Raw genomic sequence first — 18,500 nt, forward strand, 5'->3', positions numbered from 1 at the left:
CGAAGAAGACAAAACTTTGAAGTTCCAAATGTCGAAGATTTTCGGATCTTCTCCAGCGAAGGAGACTAAACTTTAAAGTTCTAAATGTTGAGGTTTTTCAGATCTCTAGCGAATGAGACTGATCTTTGAAGGTTGACCAAAAAAAAAAGAAAGGTTCTCTTTCTCCATGACATTTCTTGGCCAAGTTTGCTATGATTACTTGGCCACTTACGAATATAGTTCAATGTTTTCTTTATAAAGGGACTGGCCGGATCCATCTCCCTCCGAGTGGGGCGGAAACAACAATTGGAACACTATTCAAAATTTTTTAACCGATTGAAAAAAACGGCCTCCCCCGATTCCTCCGCAGGCCATCCGGGCCCATCCCGCATCCATACCGGAGTGAACACGAAAAAACGACGGGGCCGCCAAAGATTATAACTGTAAAACATTCATTGAAAACTAAAAACACTAGATCCACACAGCGGAAACCGATTTTAAAATTTTGGGGACGATTACAAGGGATTCTATCGGGAGTGAACGGAGGTTAAACCTCCATGTGCAATGCTCACGACTGAACCTCAAAAAAGACAGCTTATACTATGTGTGTTTTTTTTCGCTTGTTTGTCATTCTGTCGCCGAAATTTTTCGGCGTTGTCAAGTTTATTTAAGTTTAGTAAAGCCTAGCTTAATTCTTTACAAGGAATGGCTTTTTTAAGCCCAGCTATGTATTGAAACAAAGCTTAGCTAAGCCCTGGTTAAGTCCTCAATCGGGGAATATAGTCAATAAGATTATGTACCTTAGATGGGAATTTTTGTTTTTCAAATATGAAATGTTAAACAATATACTATGCTTCTGTCAAATTAAAAAAAAAACAAAGAAAAACATCAGCTTGTGCTCATGTTGTCATTGCAGATAATCAAATTAATATATGTTTTATAAGAGGTAATTTTCTAACGCAATGACCTCAGCGCTTTATTTGGAGCACTACCTGGACAGTCTAGAACACTTACCTAATGAACTACAGCGTAATTTCAATTTAATGAGTGAACTGGACAAAAGGGCGCAAGGCCTTATGAAAAATATCGACGCACTAGCCGACAAATATCTACGAAATTTAAAATCCTTAAACACTGATCAAAGGAAAGAACAATTAGATAAAATACAAAACATGTTTAATAAGGCAAAAGAACTGGGTGATGATAAGGTGCAGTTAGCAATTCAGACCTACGAACTTGTTGATAAACATATTAGGCGTTTGGATAATGACTTGGCTAGGTTTGAATCTGAAATTCAAGATAAGGCATTAAATTCTAGAATACCAGAAGAACCCAATGTTGGTAAAAAGGGTAGAAAGAAAATTAAAGAAAGTAAAACTGATAAGAAGAAAAGGTCTGGCAATTCTAGTGAGGAAGATTCTTCGGGAACTGTTAGAGGCAATAAGAAAAAAAAACAAAAAGGTGTAGGATCTGATAAAGGTGGAAGTGGAGCCACTTCTGGTAAAGCTAGTGCCAATGAAGTTGCAGAAGCAGTTGCATCAGTTTTACCTGGCCTGGCCGGTATTGCTCATCCAAGTGACGTTTTGGATATGCCTGTTGACCCCAATGAACCAACATACTGTCTGTGCCATCAAGTGTCTTATGGAGAAATGATCGGTTGCGATAATCCTGATTGTCCCATTGAATGGTTCCATTTTGCCTGTGTTGGATTGACCACCAAACCTAAGGGCAAATGGTATTGCCCAAAGTGTTCTCAAGATAGGAAAAAAAAATAGTCACTTCTAAAAGATCATTCCCAGTTAAATATTTAATAAAACCACAATGAACATACATATGTTTTTATATTTTTTCTTAAATATTTATTATTTTTGTTAATTAGTCTTATAATTTAAAAATCAAGACATTGGAATTTATATTTTTGAATCGTAAAATATTTTATTAATTTTGTGATTCACTTAATATTTTAGTGTAAAAATAAATTTTCTTCGAAACAATTTGTAATATTGTTGTTTTATTTGGTTAGTTTCTGACTTGTTGTCCTTAGTCTATAGGCTAATTAAATAACTTATTCAATCTTGGTAGGGAGGAGTCTTTAAATTGATTTCCAAGTGTAAGCATTGAAAATGGCAAGTGAGATCTTATCCATTATCCATTTCTGGTAAACAATATATTGTGTTAAATTTCGTTATTAACTCATTTGTCAGTTTCATGGCTCATAATAATTAATTATAATAAACAGAATAAACAAGCTAATGATTTATTTTTCTAAGGTCATAATAATGATAATGTTTTAAATATAAACAAATTTTAACTATATGATAATCAACTATAATAACAAAAAGTGAAAGGTTAAATAAAAATTATGATTATTGTATTGTCAATAGAACTTAAATATGCACTATTTGAAAGCACCTTCAAAAATTGAATAGTAGAGCAGATGCAGGCTTAGGGCACATAAAAGTTATCAAATTTTCTCATAAATTATTAATTTATATAGATATCTTAAAAGTTGTGATGAATTTCAATTTCCTGTAATTATATCAATATCACACAACAAAATAAGATTTAGAGACCAGTTTTAAACAAAAAAAAAGTATGGTTATAAACTGACAATTCTACCTTATTTAATTTACACCACTTTTGCAGCGGGCAGAACAAATTTTATTATTATTAATAAGGTTGAAACCACCTCTTATTTTTTATAAGAGTAGATTCTCCATTTTCGGATTTAATTGTACTAGAATTATCCACTTCTGCTAACTTCCTTTGCAACAAACACATTTTATGATAAAGGCTTCTATAGTTGAGATTTCTGGGACAAAGTTTTTCACCATCTTTTGAGGCCACTTGAGGAACCCCATAAATGTTTGACCTTGCACCTTCACCAACTGCAGTAAAATGTGTTGATTGTGGTTTTTGTGAAGTTAGAAACAATGTAGGCACAGCAGTCTTTTTGAGCATTTTCTTTAACGGCAAACCTACAAACAGGTAGAAAAAAAATGCACAATTAATTGCATTATGTTCTGAAAAGAATTTTGAGGTTCATTTAGGCATATGTGTTATGTATCTTTTAAAGTAGAGTCCTAATTTTAACTGAACTCCTCAGTAGGATTAGACTACAAGTTAGCTTTTTTAGTAAATGACATCCCTATAATACCTTTTATAGTTTAAACAAGAATCAATATTTACATTTTTTATACACATATTTGAAACACAATTGATAAATAGCAAAACGAATAATTTCCCCACATCTCATTCTTGGAAAACTTTAAATTAACAAGATTTTTAAATAATAAATATGTAGAACAAAATCATTTCTACAGAATTTTCATAGCTATTTTTAGTCTAAAATCTAGTATTTTTTACCTTATAATACTCAGCCAATAACATTACACTCGTACTTACCCAATAGTTCATTCTGAAAGTCCCTTTTAAAGTCCTGATCAGAAAAATGTATGGAACATACACGAGTTAAGTCTGGATTAAAGTCGCCAAGCCGATTGCAACTTTCAATCCATTCCTCGCGAATTGCCTTGGTGGTCAGGTCAACCGCTTTCGGAAATGGAAAAAACTTGATGTTATCTCCATTCTTTTTGGCATTCACAAAACTGTTATTACAACCAAATACTGCACAGCGGATGCCAGGCATATTTAGAAGAAAATGAAATCAAAATAAAAAATGTTTGAGGTTACTTAAAAATCATCCTTAACATTTGGCTTCGCGCAATGGGTAAAGTACTTTTATCTATGCCATTTATTTACGCTAATTTGGTGGGAGCGCCTATACCGCAATGACGTCACGATCCCACACAAAACAACTTTATTTGTAGCAATATATCATAAAAAATAAAGCAATACAAATTTAACGTCAAAAGCAGATTGCTGCTGCAGAACAATGTAGCTGATACCCAATGGTTGGTTGAGTGCCATAACATTTCGCACAACGCCCTTTGCAATGGGCAAGATCTGGCAACCATGGCGCCAATGGGGAAGAACAATATCATTACCAAAGGGCTAAGTCAACGAGTTGGTCTGTTTAAGTGGCCTCCAGAACTATGTGGAAAATTAAAGATATGTTAATTGGTCAAAAAATAGTAGAATTCATAAGTTGCATTTCTTTTGCCCATTAACCAGAGCAATCAAATTTGCATTATTTTTGTAGCTTTCATATTAAGGTGGTGTAGTTAAACAAAGCTATCTAGGGTTAGTAGTTATTATTCGTGACTTGACCATCCCCCGTCCCCCGGGGGAGATTTTGTGATTGCAAATTTACAGATTCCCAAGCAACCGAAAAAAAAAATTAGTTTGACCATTCTACGAGAGATGTCGCCACCCATTAAGAGCTCAGGTTTCGATCGCCAGATGTCACCCTTAATGGGGGGTAGGGGGTAGTTTTCGCGTTAGTGCCTTTTTGGCAATTTCGCCCCGCTAGGGGTAGTTTTTGCGTTAGTGCCTTTTTGTTTTGACGTATTTTTGCGCGAGGTGAAAAAAACGACCGGTGTGTCGCGCGCGGTCGGGGGATTCGAACCTCGAACCCCGCGCGCTACGTTAGTCGAGCCTAGCCGAGCCTAGCCGACGACGATTTCGCGGCGGCGGCGACGATAAGAGAATTCAACTAATAAAAGGTCGTCGAGGTCGCTTAAAATATAATAATTTATTGACAACATTTTTTTTTGCGGATTAAATAAAATGCAACAGGGAAAAAGACGTTTAATGACACTAATATCGAACAAATTGTTTTATTAATCATATACAAAACCTCATCAGGATAGACACATATTAATAAATATATTCGAACGATATGCATATATAAATAGCATATATGGACATAAATAGATACATAAATTAAACACAAATATAAACTACAATCATCTAAAGGAATCGTAACATATTAGTTTGCCAAAAGAAATATCTGGTGGTCGATCAATCAGTGATTTTCCCGCTGTCCTTTGAACCAACTAAATTTCGATGGCCCCAAGCTAGCGTGTACTCTGAGCCGGGTATAAGATGTCGTTTGTCATCCGCGTAAGACAACGCCACCTTATTTTTCAGTTCGACGTACATATCATGTAAATGTGAGCGAAACGAAGACATTTGGCGCAAGATTAGCGTGCCTTCCTCGTGGACAGCGCGCTTATAGTCGTCGAGACTAAGTTCGCGCTGGCTGACCGAGTCAGCAACGCCCTTGGCCTTTTTGGTCAACTCGTTGCCGTCCACATTTACGCAATAAGCTTTCGCTCCCGTACCCAAGAATTCCAACAACGGCCGTCCTGCGTACTCGTCCTTCATTTTACCAAGAACGGACTTGTTTACAGGAATGCCGTGTTGGTTGTTCTCCGAGTAATTAGAAGTATCGAATTTGTCCAAATTTTCTTTCATATCTTCGTATAAATTTTCGCAAAAAATTTGGACAACGAGGCTGTCGGTATCGGTGTAGAGTAAGACGGCTTTGTCGCCGTACTTAGCCTTTAGATAGCCGTAAAAAAAGTCGTATATGAGAGTCTTGGATATGTCCAAAATGCAAAATCCGGCGTAAATAGGCTTATCATATACGACTTTAGTCCTTTCCATCTGGAGAGCTACTAGATTTTCGCTAAATATGGCGACATTTTTAAAATTAGGTCTCGCGATTAACGCTTCTGCCCCCAACCTTTTCCCAATATTTTCCCAATGGGAAACGAGCCGCACGTCCACCCTTTTGTCCACATTTTCCATCGTTTTTCCAAACACAGCGTTATTCATAAGTTTGAAAAAATCTTTTTCAAACTTATTTTTAGCTGTATTACGCATCGCCGTATTCAAGTCTATGTATTGTTTTAGCCAGGGAGATTGATCGAAAACAAGAACGCGATGGATGCGAACAAGCTTTAAACCGTTGCTTAAAGCCTGTTGCAGATTCCTATAATGCAATACATAATTACGTTTATTGTTTAAATTTGGAATAAGTTTTCTCATTTTGGTTTTCGCGATTGGCGAAACGATGGATTCCGGGCAAAAAGGCAGTTCGTTGTGTGCGTCATGCAGCACTTCCGGATAGTCCAAATCTACTTCGAAAATATAGCCCCTAGGTGAATCGTTGGGGATACGCGTAATATCTAAATTTTGAATTTTGCCCTCCTCCAACCACTCGAAGTTTCCCGTTGGGAGGTATTGTGACATGGCCGCCCCGTATAAATTGGTAGCGTCCAAGTACATGACGTAAGAGATAGGTTTGGAAGGGTCGTAATTAGGTAAAAATTTATTATTAGCCGCGGCCTTTCTCACACTACACTGACTGACTCCTCCGCGGATACCGTGCTTCAAGAAGTGTATCATGTCCACGTCGGTCAACAGGTCCAGTTCGACCTTTGTCGCCTTCAGGGCGCTCGTCCATGATAGACCCGGTGTCGTATAAAACTGACTCGGGTCCAGACCGTACGTTTTCAGACACACCTCTCTGAAGTTTTCAAAAATATCGGCTAAAAGTAAAACGTCGGATTTTAAATAAATATCTGAATATTCGCCTAAAGTTTTACATTTGAACAAATTCCACACAGTCCAGGCACGCTTGTAATCCTCCCTGGTTATGTTGCTCTTTCGCATGGAGTCATAAAAGTCCTCGTGCGATGGCAGTTTGGTTTCGTCTAATTTTGAAAAAGAATCTAGATACGTATATGGAAAAACGCCCTTCTGTCGAATAAGTTGAAATTCTTGTTCATTTTTAAAAAATTTGTTGACTTCCCGACACTGACTATCGTTCAAATTTCGACTCAATCTGTCCAAACTGGATGCCATAAATCGAAATGAATCTAAAAATCGGAGTTTTAAAAATACCCTTTTCCCTTTGCCTCCTTTCTCCGACTCAATGTTATCGACTAGGACATGTTTCGTAAAGGAAATGTAACGTTCCTTGTTTTGGGCGATGACATCGATCTTTTCCCCTTCTTCAGCCATAAATTTTACAAATAAATGACTGTCGAAACCTAAATGGTGAAAAAAGACAGGGATGTGCCGCGGAACTTTGAAATTCAAGTTGCAAGTGGAGTGAGCCGCACCTCGAAATTCGCCCGTCATATGACAATGATCCCTTACTTTTTCGTCCTCTGCATTAAATGGCTTCTCGCAAATGTGACAAGCCGCAGCGTTTCGAAAGCCGGTCTCTTGTTCAAACGATAGAGTGGTCATGGGCACGGAAGTTTTCATGAACTTGTTGTAGAGCGCTTTGCAGTCGCTCTCCAACCATTCAATGAAAATTTTGTGTGCGCCCCGACCTCTGTACTGTTTAAAAGTAGACTGGGAATCGTCAAAGTCACATTTGACATAGTAGGCGAAAGAGTAAGGCTCGTGAATATGAGTTTTGACGGTAAACGATTTGTTGGGATTCGGTTCGCCTTCCACCTGTAAAGGAGTCATGACTGTTTCAAAGTCCGCGTACACAACAAAAGGAACTTTTAATTTCTTTTCAAATTCTTCAAATTTCAGCTTATTCGCGGGAACATCTTTACCGTATTTATCCTTGCGCAATTCGGTGGTCGGAAGTTTGATGGAAATGTGAGTGCAGTCGTGTTCTTTATGACGCTTTAGTTTTTCTTCGTTATAAAAATAAACCAAACACCCATCGCATAAAAACTTTGTAGAGGACCTTTTAGTTAATTGTTTTGAAACCAACCGAGACATACTTCTTATTAAACAATAATGATTTTCTCCATAGTCATTACTAATTAATAATAGGTTTACATGTCTCTCTTTACGAGATTCAGTAAAATGCAAAGGACCAACGACCTCAACATCATTACGGACTTTGTTATAGACTCTCTCGAGGCCATAGACATTGACCGAAATTTCATTAAGTCGTTCAAAAGTGGATATGTCCTTAAGTTTAACGGGAAAATCGATACCTGTAAAATCCAGCTCGTTCTGAAATTCTACATAGTTACTGACCCTGTTAGCGTTATTTGTCCAGTGAATTGGGTGAAGAGCAGCCAAGATCGACCACATAAAGCATTTTTCGTCCGTATTTTGCAAGTTCAAAACAGCTTTTTTGGCTTCGATTTCCTTGGGCAGGCTAACATAGGACGACGCCCTTAGGGGATTGTACTTGTTAATCCCTATTTCTAAATGGAGAAGTTCCTCCAACGCCCAGCCTGTAAAAAAGAGAAAGAAATTAGTTCGGAAATATACATTTTTATGAATCATACCGCTGTCCCTTTCCTGAAACTCGGACGCTTTGGTAGCCAAGATGTCGACGAACTGGACGTATAGCTCCTCCAGATCGGTGTTTCCGCTCACCAGCCGATATTTGGTATTGATATTGGACTTGACCTCCTCTTGTTCCTTCGTCTGCAAGAGGAAGTTTCCGAATAGCTCCATACCGACTTTTACGTTGCCGTAGCGTCGGACGTTCGACTCTACCAACGTAAGGATTTTGGACCTAAGGTGGTCCAAGAAGCCCTTAACGTCGGTAGGGTTAACGGTGGACGCCAGACGGTATGTAACTATGCGGTTACGGAAGGAGGTCTGTATCATTTCTACTCCTGGCTCCTGCACCACGCGTCGGAGAGCCCCCTCGGATTTGTATATCCCGCCGCAAACGTCACAAATTTGTACTGCTGCGCGACAGTCCCCGTGCCTCGCCAGGTGGTCTTTACGGCTGAACAAGCGGTTGCAATATTCGCAGGTGAACATTTTTATTTGCTGCGAGGAATAGGCGTCTCACTCTCCAACTGTTCCAGATCTCTACTTGACACTTACCTTTTTTAAGTGGTGAAACACAAACAAAAATCCAAAGAATGAAGTCTCACTATGGCGGCGGTCACTTGTTAATTAAGCCAATTTTTCTGGGGTAATGAATTTAAAATTACATTCGAGAACGTTCCTTCAGAATAATTAAGATTTGTGTTGGCGAGAATTGCGCAATATAACGCGACCCGCTGATAAAATTGGTCGTAGTTAGCGACCTAACCTAACCAAACCGTCGTCGTATGGGGCCGCTTCGCTTCGAAACTCGACCGTTGGTCGCGGCGTGAATGTAAATTGCAGCGCGATTGTGTGCGATGACTCAGGCGTACCGCCGCCGTCGCGTTTGACAACTGGCTGATATCATTGCCCGCCCCGTCGCCGGTGTGCGGCAGCGGATGCATGACATCATCGCTTTGCGAAATGTTTAAACTAAACTTTGGCGGGTGAGATCATCGCGTCGCCTGCCTTCGCCGCAAAAAAAAAATGTTTTAAACGAGACTTTCATATTAGACCGCTTAGGAACGGCATACGTGTTTTCCTGCGACACAAGAAATGGTTTAATCGAAACGTTTGATATTCTTACCGCATGCGTTTCCTTCGACATCGAGTTTATCGTCGCATTTCCTTCGACGCGAACAAAAACGCAAAAAAAAATCTCACTCCGTAATTTCATTTTGTCAGTATGTTATACTTTGCGTCACCAAAAATAATTGTTCGATCGCAATGCGAAATAAACATTCCTGTTTAAAGAAGCAAAATGGTCCATATCTGTGTCGGACCTGTAGAAACCTGTTCCGTAGAGGTTTTGGGTCTGTTTAAGGCTGTCCTAGACCTGTTCGAGAGCTGTTCCATAGATATTTTAGACCTAATTTAAATCTGACCAAAAGCGTCCTGGCTAACATTTGAAATAAAATGAAAATATTTTAACGCGATTTTATTTTTATATCAAAATACAGTTACTGAATATTTTTTCATTTTTATACAATATGTCCTGGAGCCAAATTTTGGAAATATCCGATTTTTGCTTTGTATTCTTCCGCACGTAAGCGCAGTATTTGGAGATCGGCCTGAACAACTGCTATCTGAGTTTCGAGCTGCTGGATACCTTCTTCACATTGCATCAGCTGATTTTCCAAATTGTTTTTCAAATTGAACGCCTCACAAACTATCCTTTTTTCGTTGTCATCTTTGAACGCCTCGAACCATTCTCCTTGTGCTTGCGGTAGAGATTCAATTTTTATTTTCTTAACTCGTGAATTTGCAGCAGTACGCTTACGTTTTGGAATATCTGTTGGTGGCTGCGAAGGCGGTGGACCCATCAAACCATTCTCTTGCAATAAATTTAAAAAATTATCCGGCAACACAATTTGTTCCATGTCTGTTTCGGACGCTCACAAAATCAAAAATAATAGAAGAAATTTATAGGATATTCGCGGTGTCGATCCATGAATCATGTGACTTGTCCAAGCCCAACCAGCGCACGAGAACCTTATTTCCTCGTTTGCGCAACACCTTTTGGACGAGATAGACGTCAGGGTTAACGGTTTTCTGCAATTCTTCCTGGTAAAAAGCGCCCATTACAGGCTTACCCTTCATATCTTCCAACAGATAAGTTACCGGATTTGTAATCTGCACTTTTACGATTTTAAACAATTCCGTGGTCCAGTTGGGAGTATAACCTTTGCTAAACACGTGCTTGGTCTTGCTGATTCTTACAACGTCGTCCAGTTTAAGTTTAGATGGTCCTACAATTTTCAAGTGACTGTACGCTGATTTCAGCAAACTACGCGCGTTATCTTTGTTCACTTCTTTAGGTTTCATTCCGGTGGTCCTGTGCACGCTACTGTTATATTTTTCGACAACAGAGGATAAAACATCTATCCATTTGTAGGTGCCGTTTAACGAAAAATATCTAAATAATTTTTCCTTGAGAGTACGTATAACTCTCTCGGCTACGGCAGCTTTCACGTTGCTATATGTACTGTAGTGATTTATGTCAAACCTACCCGTCATTTTTTTTAAATGGATATTATAAAACTCTTTGCCGAGATCAGTTTGCAGATTTTGCGGCCGGCGTCCTTCTTTGAGAATTTGGGTAAACGCTTTGGTAACTTCAACACCGGTTTTTGTTTTTAACGGTCGACACCACACGTATTTTGAAAAGCAATCGATCACGACTAGTATGAATTTAAAGTTTTTATTTTGTTTCGCATATCGGTCTAGCTGAGCCAAATCCGCTTGCCACAAATCATCCAGCCCTCGTATTATAGTTCTGCGACGCGCGTAATTTCTGCGTGCCGGCTTGTGCAGCTCTCGGACGAGTTGTGCTTTCTCACTGCTCATTACTTTGTCGATTGCCCGTCAATTTGAATTAAACACCATTTTAAATCATTCATTAGTTGTTGTCGCTAACTGATTTATTTGGTCCAAACTCGTATTGTATTTGTTCACCCATTGTGTATATCGGTTTTGTTGTGGCAAAAGTTTATTAACTTGGGAATTGATATCTGCCTGATAGCTCTTAAATGTCTTCTCAAGCACTTCTATTTTGGATAAATGTTTTTCCAACTCCTTCATTGAATTATCGTATTTCTCGTTAAGGTGGTGATTAATGTGTGTACCAAATTTATTAATAGTCATGACAGCGGTTGTTACTCAAATAATTTTCTAACTCTCAGTCGTGCTTATTTTATAAGATAACTTTTCCCTCTCTTAGTTCTTCAATAATTGAAGCTATTTCGTTCTCATGTCCCGTGTGCCCCGCAGCAGTAGATGCCAATAACAGTCTTAATCTATCGACAAGCTCGTTAACATTATCCCAATAAATATAATCTGTATTTTCTTTATTTGATTTTAAAGTTAACCCCGTCCCAGTTTTGATTGTCCTATAAGGCGGAGGCACTTTAGAAAATGCGTCAGCTAGTCGTCTCACCGGGTTTTTTGTTTTTGTTATTCCTCGCTCCTGTAAATAAGGTCCAATTATATTTATATATTTATATGATGCATTTCCTTGCACTTATCCATTAAGGTCATGGTTTCTCCGATACGCGTTTGTTCTTTTCAGTATATCCATATAATTATCTAGATCTTGCGATTTGAAACCGACCGGCACCTTCTTGAAAAGTAACTCATACAAACCCACAGTCCCAGGGTATGTAATACCTTGTACCTTCACATCTTTACCGACAATTTCCACAGCTTTTTGGGTTAAGCCCAGAAAAAAATTATCGTTTTCTATGTCATGAACGATACCATAATTATGGTCAAATATATGTTGGGTATCTTTTACGCTGTCATCAATGTATGTTCGTGGTAATTTATTAAAGTCATTCAACCATTGCTCGTAAGCGGGAGTGTCGACGTAATCCTGTATAGCTTGCTTAGTTTGTTCTAAAATATCTGACAGATTTCCCAACGTAGTATCGCTGTCCGAAAGACCCGTACTTTCAGCTACAACATTGCTTTGTTGTTGGATCGACGGAAAGGAGGTATCAAAAAATGAGGGCAATTCTGAAGGTAAGATTGGGGTTTTTCCGGTTCTTTTCTCCTTTATTTTGGTAGGCGTCAAGGTTAACACTTCATGTTTAATATTTTCTTTTTCTTCAAACGGTTCTTGTTTGATATCCGTTTTATTTATTGATGAAATTAATTGCTGCAGAGGCTGAGTTATCGGTTTATAGGTTTGTTCGAGTTGCGTCTGGGATTCACTTGCGGCTTGTTTTAGCCTTTGATATTTTTCTCTAACTGCGTTTCTTGATTTTATTAGCTCCGTCGCTAGGCGTTTATCCATTTTGGGATATTATATATAAATGAAGGAATCGAAGTTTTTCCTATATCTGCCCTTATCTAACTCACAATCTTTGTCAATCACAAGAAAATTATAAGGTTCGTTCCAGCAGTACACACAGATATTTCTAAACTGTTCAAATGACATGTCCAACATGCAGTGATCGTTATATATATGCTTTAAACTCATCATGTCTTGCTTGAATAAAATCAGAAGGTTGGCGTTTTCCCTGATAAGTCGCTTGAGTATAGAAGAATATCCTTGAAAAATAAAGAAACAATCGGTGTTTTTATGCCTACCGTGAGTGAAATAATCTCTAATGACACTTTGGTCGTGACAAGGAATATCATCAAATATTATAACAGAATTGGGTTTAATTTCCTGAGGAGAAACGATATTCTCATCGATCTCAAACTCAAAAAAGCCAATCTCTTGTAAAGGCTTTAGCAGTTCTCTCAAATACACGTATTTTGGCTGTTGCAGGGATTTGGAATATAAGTAAACGTTTTCAAATCTAATTCCATTAGGATGTTCGAGCAATGATAACATGACGTTGGTTTTACCCGAATTTGAGGGTCCTACAATTAGTGCCCTCTTGCAACTACCTCCAAAGAGATCGCCGTGCTTTTGAAATTCGCGGACCAAGCTTGCGTCGTGGTTTTTTACGGGTAAAGAAAAGGCTTGCTTAACAACTTTCATTTCGACTGAGGCATTAACAAGAACCTGCAAAAGTATTTATAGCATAATTCCTAAATATTTAAACAGTATTTCCAAACACTCTCATGATTGTACATCGAAACAGGGCGAAAGGTTCAGGATTGGTAAATAAACTTATAAACAAACTTCCTATCGAACTGCATATTCCTGGTTACCAATTCTGCGGACCGGGTACTCATTTACAAAAGAGAATAAATAGAGGTGATCCAGGTATAAATCCCTTAGACGCTGCTTGTAAAGAGCACGATATAGCATACTCTCAGTCTAACAATTTAACAAAGAGACACGAAGCAGACAAGATCTTAGAAGATAAAGCTTGGCAGAGGGTTAAAGCAAAGGACTCTTCGTTTGGAGAAAAAACAGCCGCTTTAGGCATAACAGGTGTAATGAAAGGAAAGCGAAAATTGGGAATGGGTGTTAAAAAAGCAAGCAAAATGAAAGCGAGCAAAAAAAAAGCGTATTATAAAAACACCTAATAAAATTGGTGGATTTTTACCTCTTTTACTACCGATATTGGGAGCACTTGGCGCGCTAGGCGGAGGAGCGGCAGGTATCGCGAAAGCAGTAAACGATGCTAAAGCGGCCAAAGAGCAGTTGGCAGAACAAGAACGTCATAACAGAGCCATCGAAGCCCAAGGCAAAGGACTATACGTAAAACCGTTTAAAAACAGTAGAAGTGAAGGAAAAGGTCTTTATATTAAACCATATAAGGGCGGTGTTGTGTCGAAGGAGAAAAATACCCAAAAGAGAAAAAAAAAGTCCAAATAAATTTACCTCGAAGAGCTTTGACAAATTTCGATCTGGAAAAATATGCAAAAATACTACAAATTCCGCATTTCAGGGGCGTTTTTATGCGTGATAATTTACCGCGAAAAATTAAAATTGAAGAATGCGGAATTGTTAACTTGGATAGTGAGAAAAACCAGGGAACTCATTGGGTCAGCTACATAAAGGACAAAACTAAGGCTTTCTACTTTGATGGTTACGGAAATTTGAAACCGCCTGTAGAATTAGTTAAATATCTTAATTCTAACGGAAATGTTAACATATATTACACTTATGAAACCAAACAAAAGTCCAGTTCTTACAATTGCGGACATCTGTCACTAAAATTTCTATATAATAACATGCCGTTAAAGTGAAACGTCAGTGATTAATTTAGATTCGTAATGTCCACTACGATTTCCATAAGTGGGAAAACTTCTATATTATCCGCCGATTTCAATCCGCCAATTTATTTAGATGATGATAAGGAATACTTTTTGGGACTAGCAGATTTCGAGACGTACATGAGCATACCAAATATTGAACCCGGTAATAACAAGTTACATATAGGAGAGAAAGTTATAACTATTCCAGAGGGAACGTACGATTTAACAGATATCGAGAAATACGTCAAAAACCAAGTGAAAAAGATATTTAAAGAGAAGGTCGATTTTATTCTGGAATCAAATTCCAACACTTTAAAGAGTTCAATTTTTTGTTCTAAACGAATTGACTTTTCCTCGAATGATTCCATAGGTCGACTGCTTGGATTTAAAAAGCGAGTAGTTGAAGCATCGACTACAGAACAGTCGGATAAAGTAGTAAATATTAATAAAGTCAATGCTATTTGCGTCGATTGTAATATATGTGTTGGCTCATACAGTAATGGTAAACCGGTTCACATAATACATCAGTTTTTTCCGGCTGTAGCTCCTGGGTATAAAATAGTCGAGTCGCCCCTACCTATACTTTATTCTCCAATCAGTGTTAAGACAATTAATAATATCACTATAAAAATCATCGACTAAGACGGAGATCTTATTAATTTTAGAAACAAAACGATAACAGTGAGGTTGCATTTAAAAAAGCAATAATGGTTACCAGATATAACAGGACTTTTATAAGAGAACCATCAGTGGTTACAGTACAATCACAAAAAAAAAACTATAAAAAGAGAAATATTGTTTGCAAATCCAGTGCCATTAGAAACGGCCAACGTTTAACACGTACAAACCGCACCTTTTTGAAATCATTAGGATTCCAAGTGCTCTTAAAATGACAATTTTAAATGTTAACGAAAAACTCTATATCGACAACTCCATCGTAAGTTCAGAGTTTCATACTTATCAACCATTCGTGTCTTCAAAATTCGACTATAACGATGAAATACGCATACCAATTCAGGAACTAGATTCCTTCACTTTACCCTGTGAAAGTGTGTTGTACATCGAGGGAGTCCTTACTAATGAAGATGACAAGTACACTGGAAAATTAAGGTTTATTAACAATGGAATTGCTTTTCTCTTTAGAGAGATCCGGTACGAACTTAATGGCGTCACCTTGGACGCAGTCAGGAACGTTGGTTTGGCATCAACATTCAAAGCATATCTTTCCTATAATACCAACGAAAGTATAAAACTTCAAAATGCAGGATGGTTTCCAAATCGAAATGCAAGTGACAGAATTATGGTCGACGATCACGGAAAATTTAACATCTCTATTCCGTTGAAAATGCTATCAGGATTCTTCGAAGATTATCAAAAAATTGTATTGAATATGAAGCAAGAGTTAGTTTTAATACGAGCCAGCAACGATTTAGATGCGGTCCTTTTTTTAGACGACAATGAACCAAAAACCACAACTCCCGAAATACCTAAAGTTTCGCTTAAAAAGATATATTGGAAAATCCCAAAAATAATGACAAATATTGCAGAAGAACTTGTTTTAACGAAAATCATGGAGTCTAATAAAGAGATAACAATCGGTTTCAGATCTTGGGAAATTATTGAATATTCATCTCTGCCTGAAACCACAACTCACACGTGGCCCGTGAAAACATCAAATAAACTAGAAACTCCGCGTCATATCATTATCGCCTTCCACGAAAATAGGAAAGGTCGAGTAGAAAAGGATATGAGTCAATTTGATGACGTCGATTTAACTAATATAAAAGTATTTTTAAATTCGGAACGATATCCGTACCATGATTTAAACCTAAATTTTAAAGAAAACAAGTATTCGACTCTGTATGATATGTTTGCTAATTTTAGACACTCTTATTACGGGATGTCCAATGAGCCAATTTTCACACCGCAGCATTTCAAAGAAAAATGTCCCATTACACACATCGATTGTTCTCATCAAAGAGAGTCTCTACAAACTGGTTCCGTGGTAATGCGAATTGAATTTGAAACTAGCGCTAATATCAAGAAGGATACATCGGTTTATTGTCTCATTTTACATGACAAAGTATTTAGTTACAATCCGCTTACTAAAATAGTAAAACAAATGTAACGGATTTTAAAAACCCGATTCGCAGATGTTCAAAAAATTTGCCATAAATATCAGGCGAAACAGTACATTTTTGACAGTTGTCATCATGCGGATCGTGGCACTAGATATACAAGGGTTTAATCTGAAGGACGGTGAAGGTTTCGTCGCTAAAGAAATTGCAATTTACGACGGAAATCAAATGGCCCACTACATAATGAAGCCGCCGAGAGATTTTTTAACGTTGACTCATGCTGATAAGCGAAGCGTACGTTGGCTCGAGCGTTTTCACCACGGATTAAAATATAGTACAGGTCTTATAGACTATAACTTTATCGACGAATTGGTTAGGCGTTTGGTTGAAACCGCGGACCTCAGAGGGCAACCGAAAATTGATTTTTTGACTTCGAAGATCCAACAACTACAGCTACACCTTCCTTTGATTGTTAATATCGAAAAATTCGACGACAGTTGGCTGATACCGCTCAAATTTGAATTGGATTGACCTCAGTGCACCTTTCATATGAATGGTGGATTACGCATGTGTGCCTTACGAAACTCTGTATTATTATTCAATTGGTTATATGCTAAAATTCCTATATGAAAATGACAATAAAAAGATGTGCTTTCAAAATTTGCAATTTTATTTTGTGCGGCAACATATAAAACAGACTAACGCAAAGCGAGCAAATCAAAATTAATTCTCAAGTGTTAAGTGATGAATCGCCCCATAAGCAACGTCGATGAGCTTCCCGCGGAATACCTAATCAAATACGTGAAATCCTACGACTTGCTGGCTATGTGGCATAGGTTATCCGACAAGCAGAAAAACAATTTCGACCTGCAGACTCATTTGCCTTGTTTTATTCACTATAATCGATCGGATAGTAGAACTCATATCGACGGACCCGTGCCTCCACAAAATAAATGTCCACTTTGTTTGAGTGTTATAAAAAGTAGTTCATTGATTTAAATCGCCTCAATATAGTGAGAAACATGGCTTTGTTAAGTGCTCAATATGTTTTATTAACAGCGGTAGTGCAAAATATGTTCTACTTAAATAAACCCAATGGGGTTATCGAAGCGTACGTTTGTTTTAAAAATAACAATATCAGTGGCGTTTGGCCGGAAGAATGGAGTCAGCTGTATCCCATGACAGTTAACGGTAACGATAAGCTACACATTTTTGGAGCAAGGTTACCAAACGTTACCGCTCAGTATCTAAATTACAAAGTCCGTTTGGTTTTCTTTGATCGCAGTTTCGGCGACCACGGCGAATGGTAAACGATTGCTTTCAATAATAGCAGCTATCGTAGTGATAAGGAGAAAAATTTTGGGACAGACCTCCAAAAGGTTTTGATTCTACTGTATCTAGTTACGGGTGCTTGTTTTCTATTACTATCAAAGTGCTTATACAAGTTGACAAAAATTCATTGCTCCGCCCATCTTCGCAAGTAGGGATATGTGGATGTATAAATTGTTCGCATATATTCCAAAACTCTTAAATCGACTGTGACTCGAAAAGTGTACTTAACGCAGCAAAAAAAAAAAATTAAAATGGCCACTGATGTTGTTAGGATTGACGAAAATATGCTGTTTGAAATTTACAACACTGGCGTTCGTTTCACCAGCAGGGACGAACATATGGATTTTCAACCAAAAGAGTTCTTGGATTTTCTCAATTTTCTAAACGAAGAAGTAGGAGAACATCTAAAGTGGAACGACGTTTCACATCGGTGACGACATCGAGGTGATGTATTGGAACGAAGAAGAGCTTTGTGATTTGAGGCTATTAAAAAATGGACGGTCGCAAATTTTTCTCGAAAGAGAAGATATTGAAAAAATTATGTCAAAAAGGCACAGTCTTTTTAAAGCTATGAATTTATACCGAGATGTAAATATACATAACCGAGATGTAAATATATGTAATCAATAAATAATTCTATTAGTAACACGTATTTGGTTTATGTCATTTTTCATTTAATTCCTAAACATATACTGGTCTATAATTTGTTTCTGTCTGACCGCAAAACAACATACACCA

The 18,500-nt window shown here is 37.7% G+C and overlaps 2 protein-coding genes across 2 annotated transcripts; one reads left to right on the top strand and one right to left on the bottom strand.

The window, feature by feature from the left end:
- Positions 1 to 757: 757 nt before the first annotated feature.
- Positions 758 to 2,638, top strand: LOC132698068 (inhibitor of growth protein 5). The gene has a single exon (XM_060663922.1). The coding sequence runs from the start codon at positions 942 to 944 to the stop codon at positions 1,752 to 1,754; it is 813 nt and encodes a 270-aa protein (XP_060519905.1). The 5' UTR covers positions 758 to 941; the 3' UTR covers positions 1,755 to 2,638.
- A 1,985-nt stretch (positions 2,639 to 4,623) lies between these two features.
- LOC132707271 (uncharacterized) lies at positions 4,624 to 9,037 on the bottom strand. Its single transcript, XM_060679063.1, has 3 exons — positions 8,710 to 9,037; positions 8,157 to 8,652; positions 4,624 to 8,102 (listed from the first exon to the last, which is right to left on the bottom strand). The coding sequence occupies exons 2-3, from the start codon at positions 8,641 to 8,643 to the stop codon at positions 4,903 to 4,905; spliced, it is 3,687 nt and encodes a 1,228-aa protein (XP_060535046.1). The 5' UTR covers positions 8,644 to 8,652; positions 8,710 to 9,037; the 3' UTR covers positions 4,624 to 4,902.
- Positions 9,038 to 18,500: the final 9,463 nt, after the last annotated feature.

The sequence above is a fragment of the Cylas formicarius genome, unplaced genomic scaffold (genome assembly GCF_029955315.1).
Source record: "Cylas formicarius isolate icCylForm1 unplaced genomic scaffold, icCylForm1.1 PGA_scaffold_10__41_contigs__length_53128322, whole genome shotgun sequence".
Taxonomy (NCBI): domain Eukaryota; kingdom Metazoa; phylum Arthropoda; class Insecta; order Coleoptera; family Brentidae; genus Cylas; species Cylas formicarius.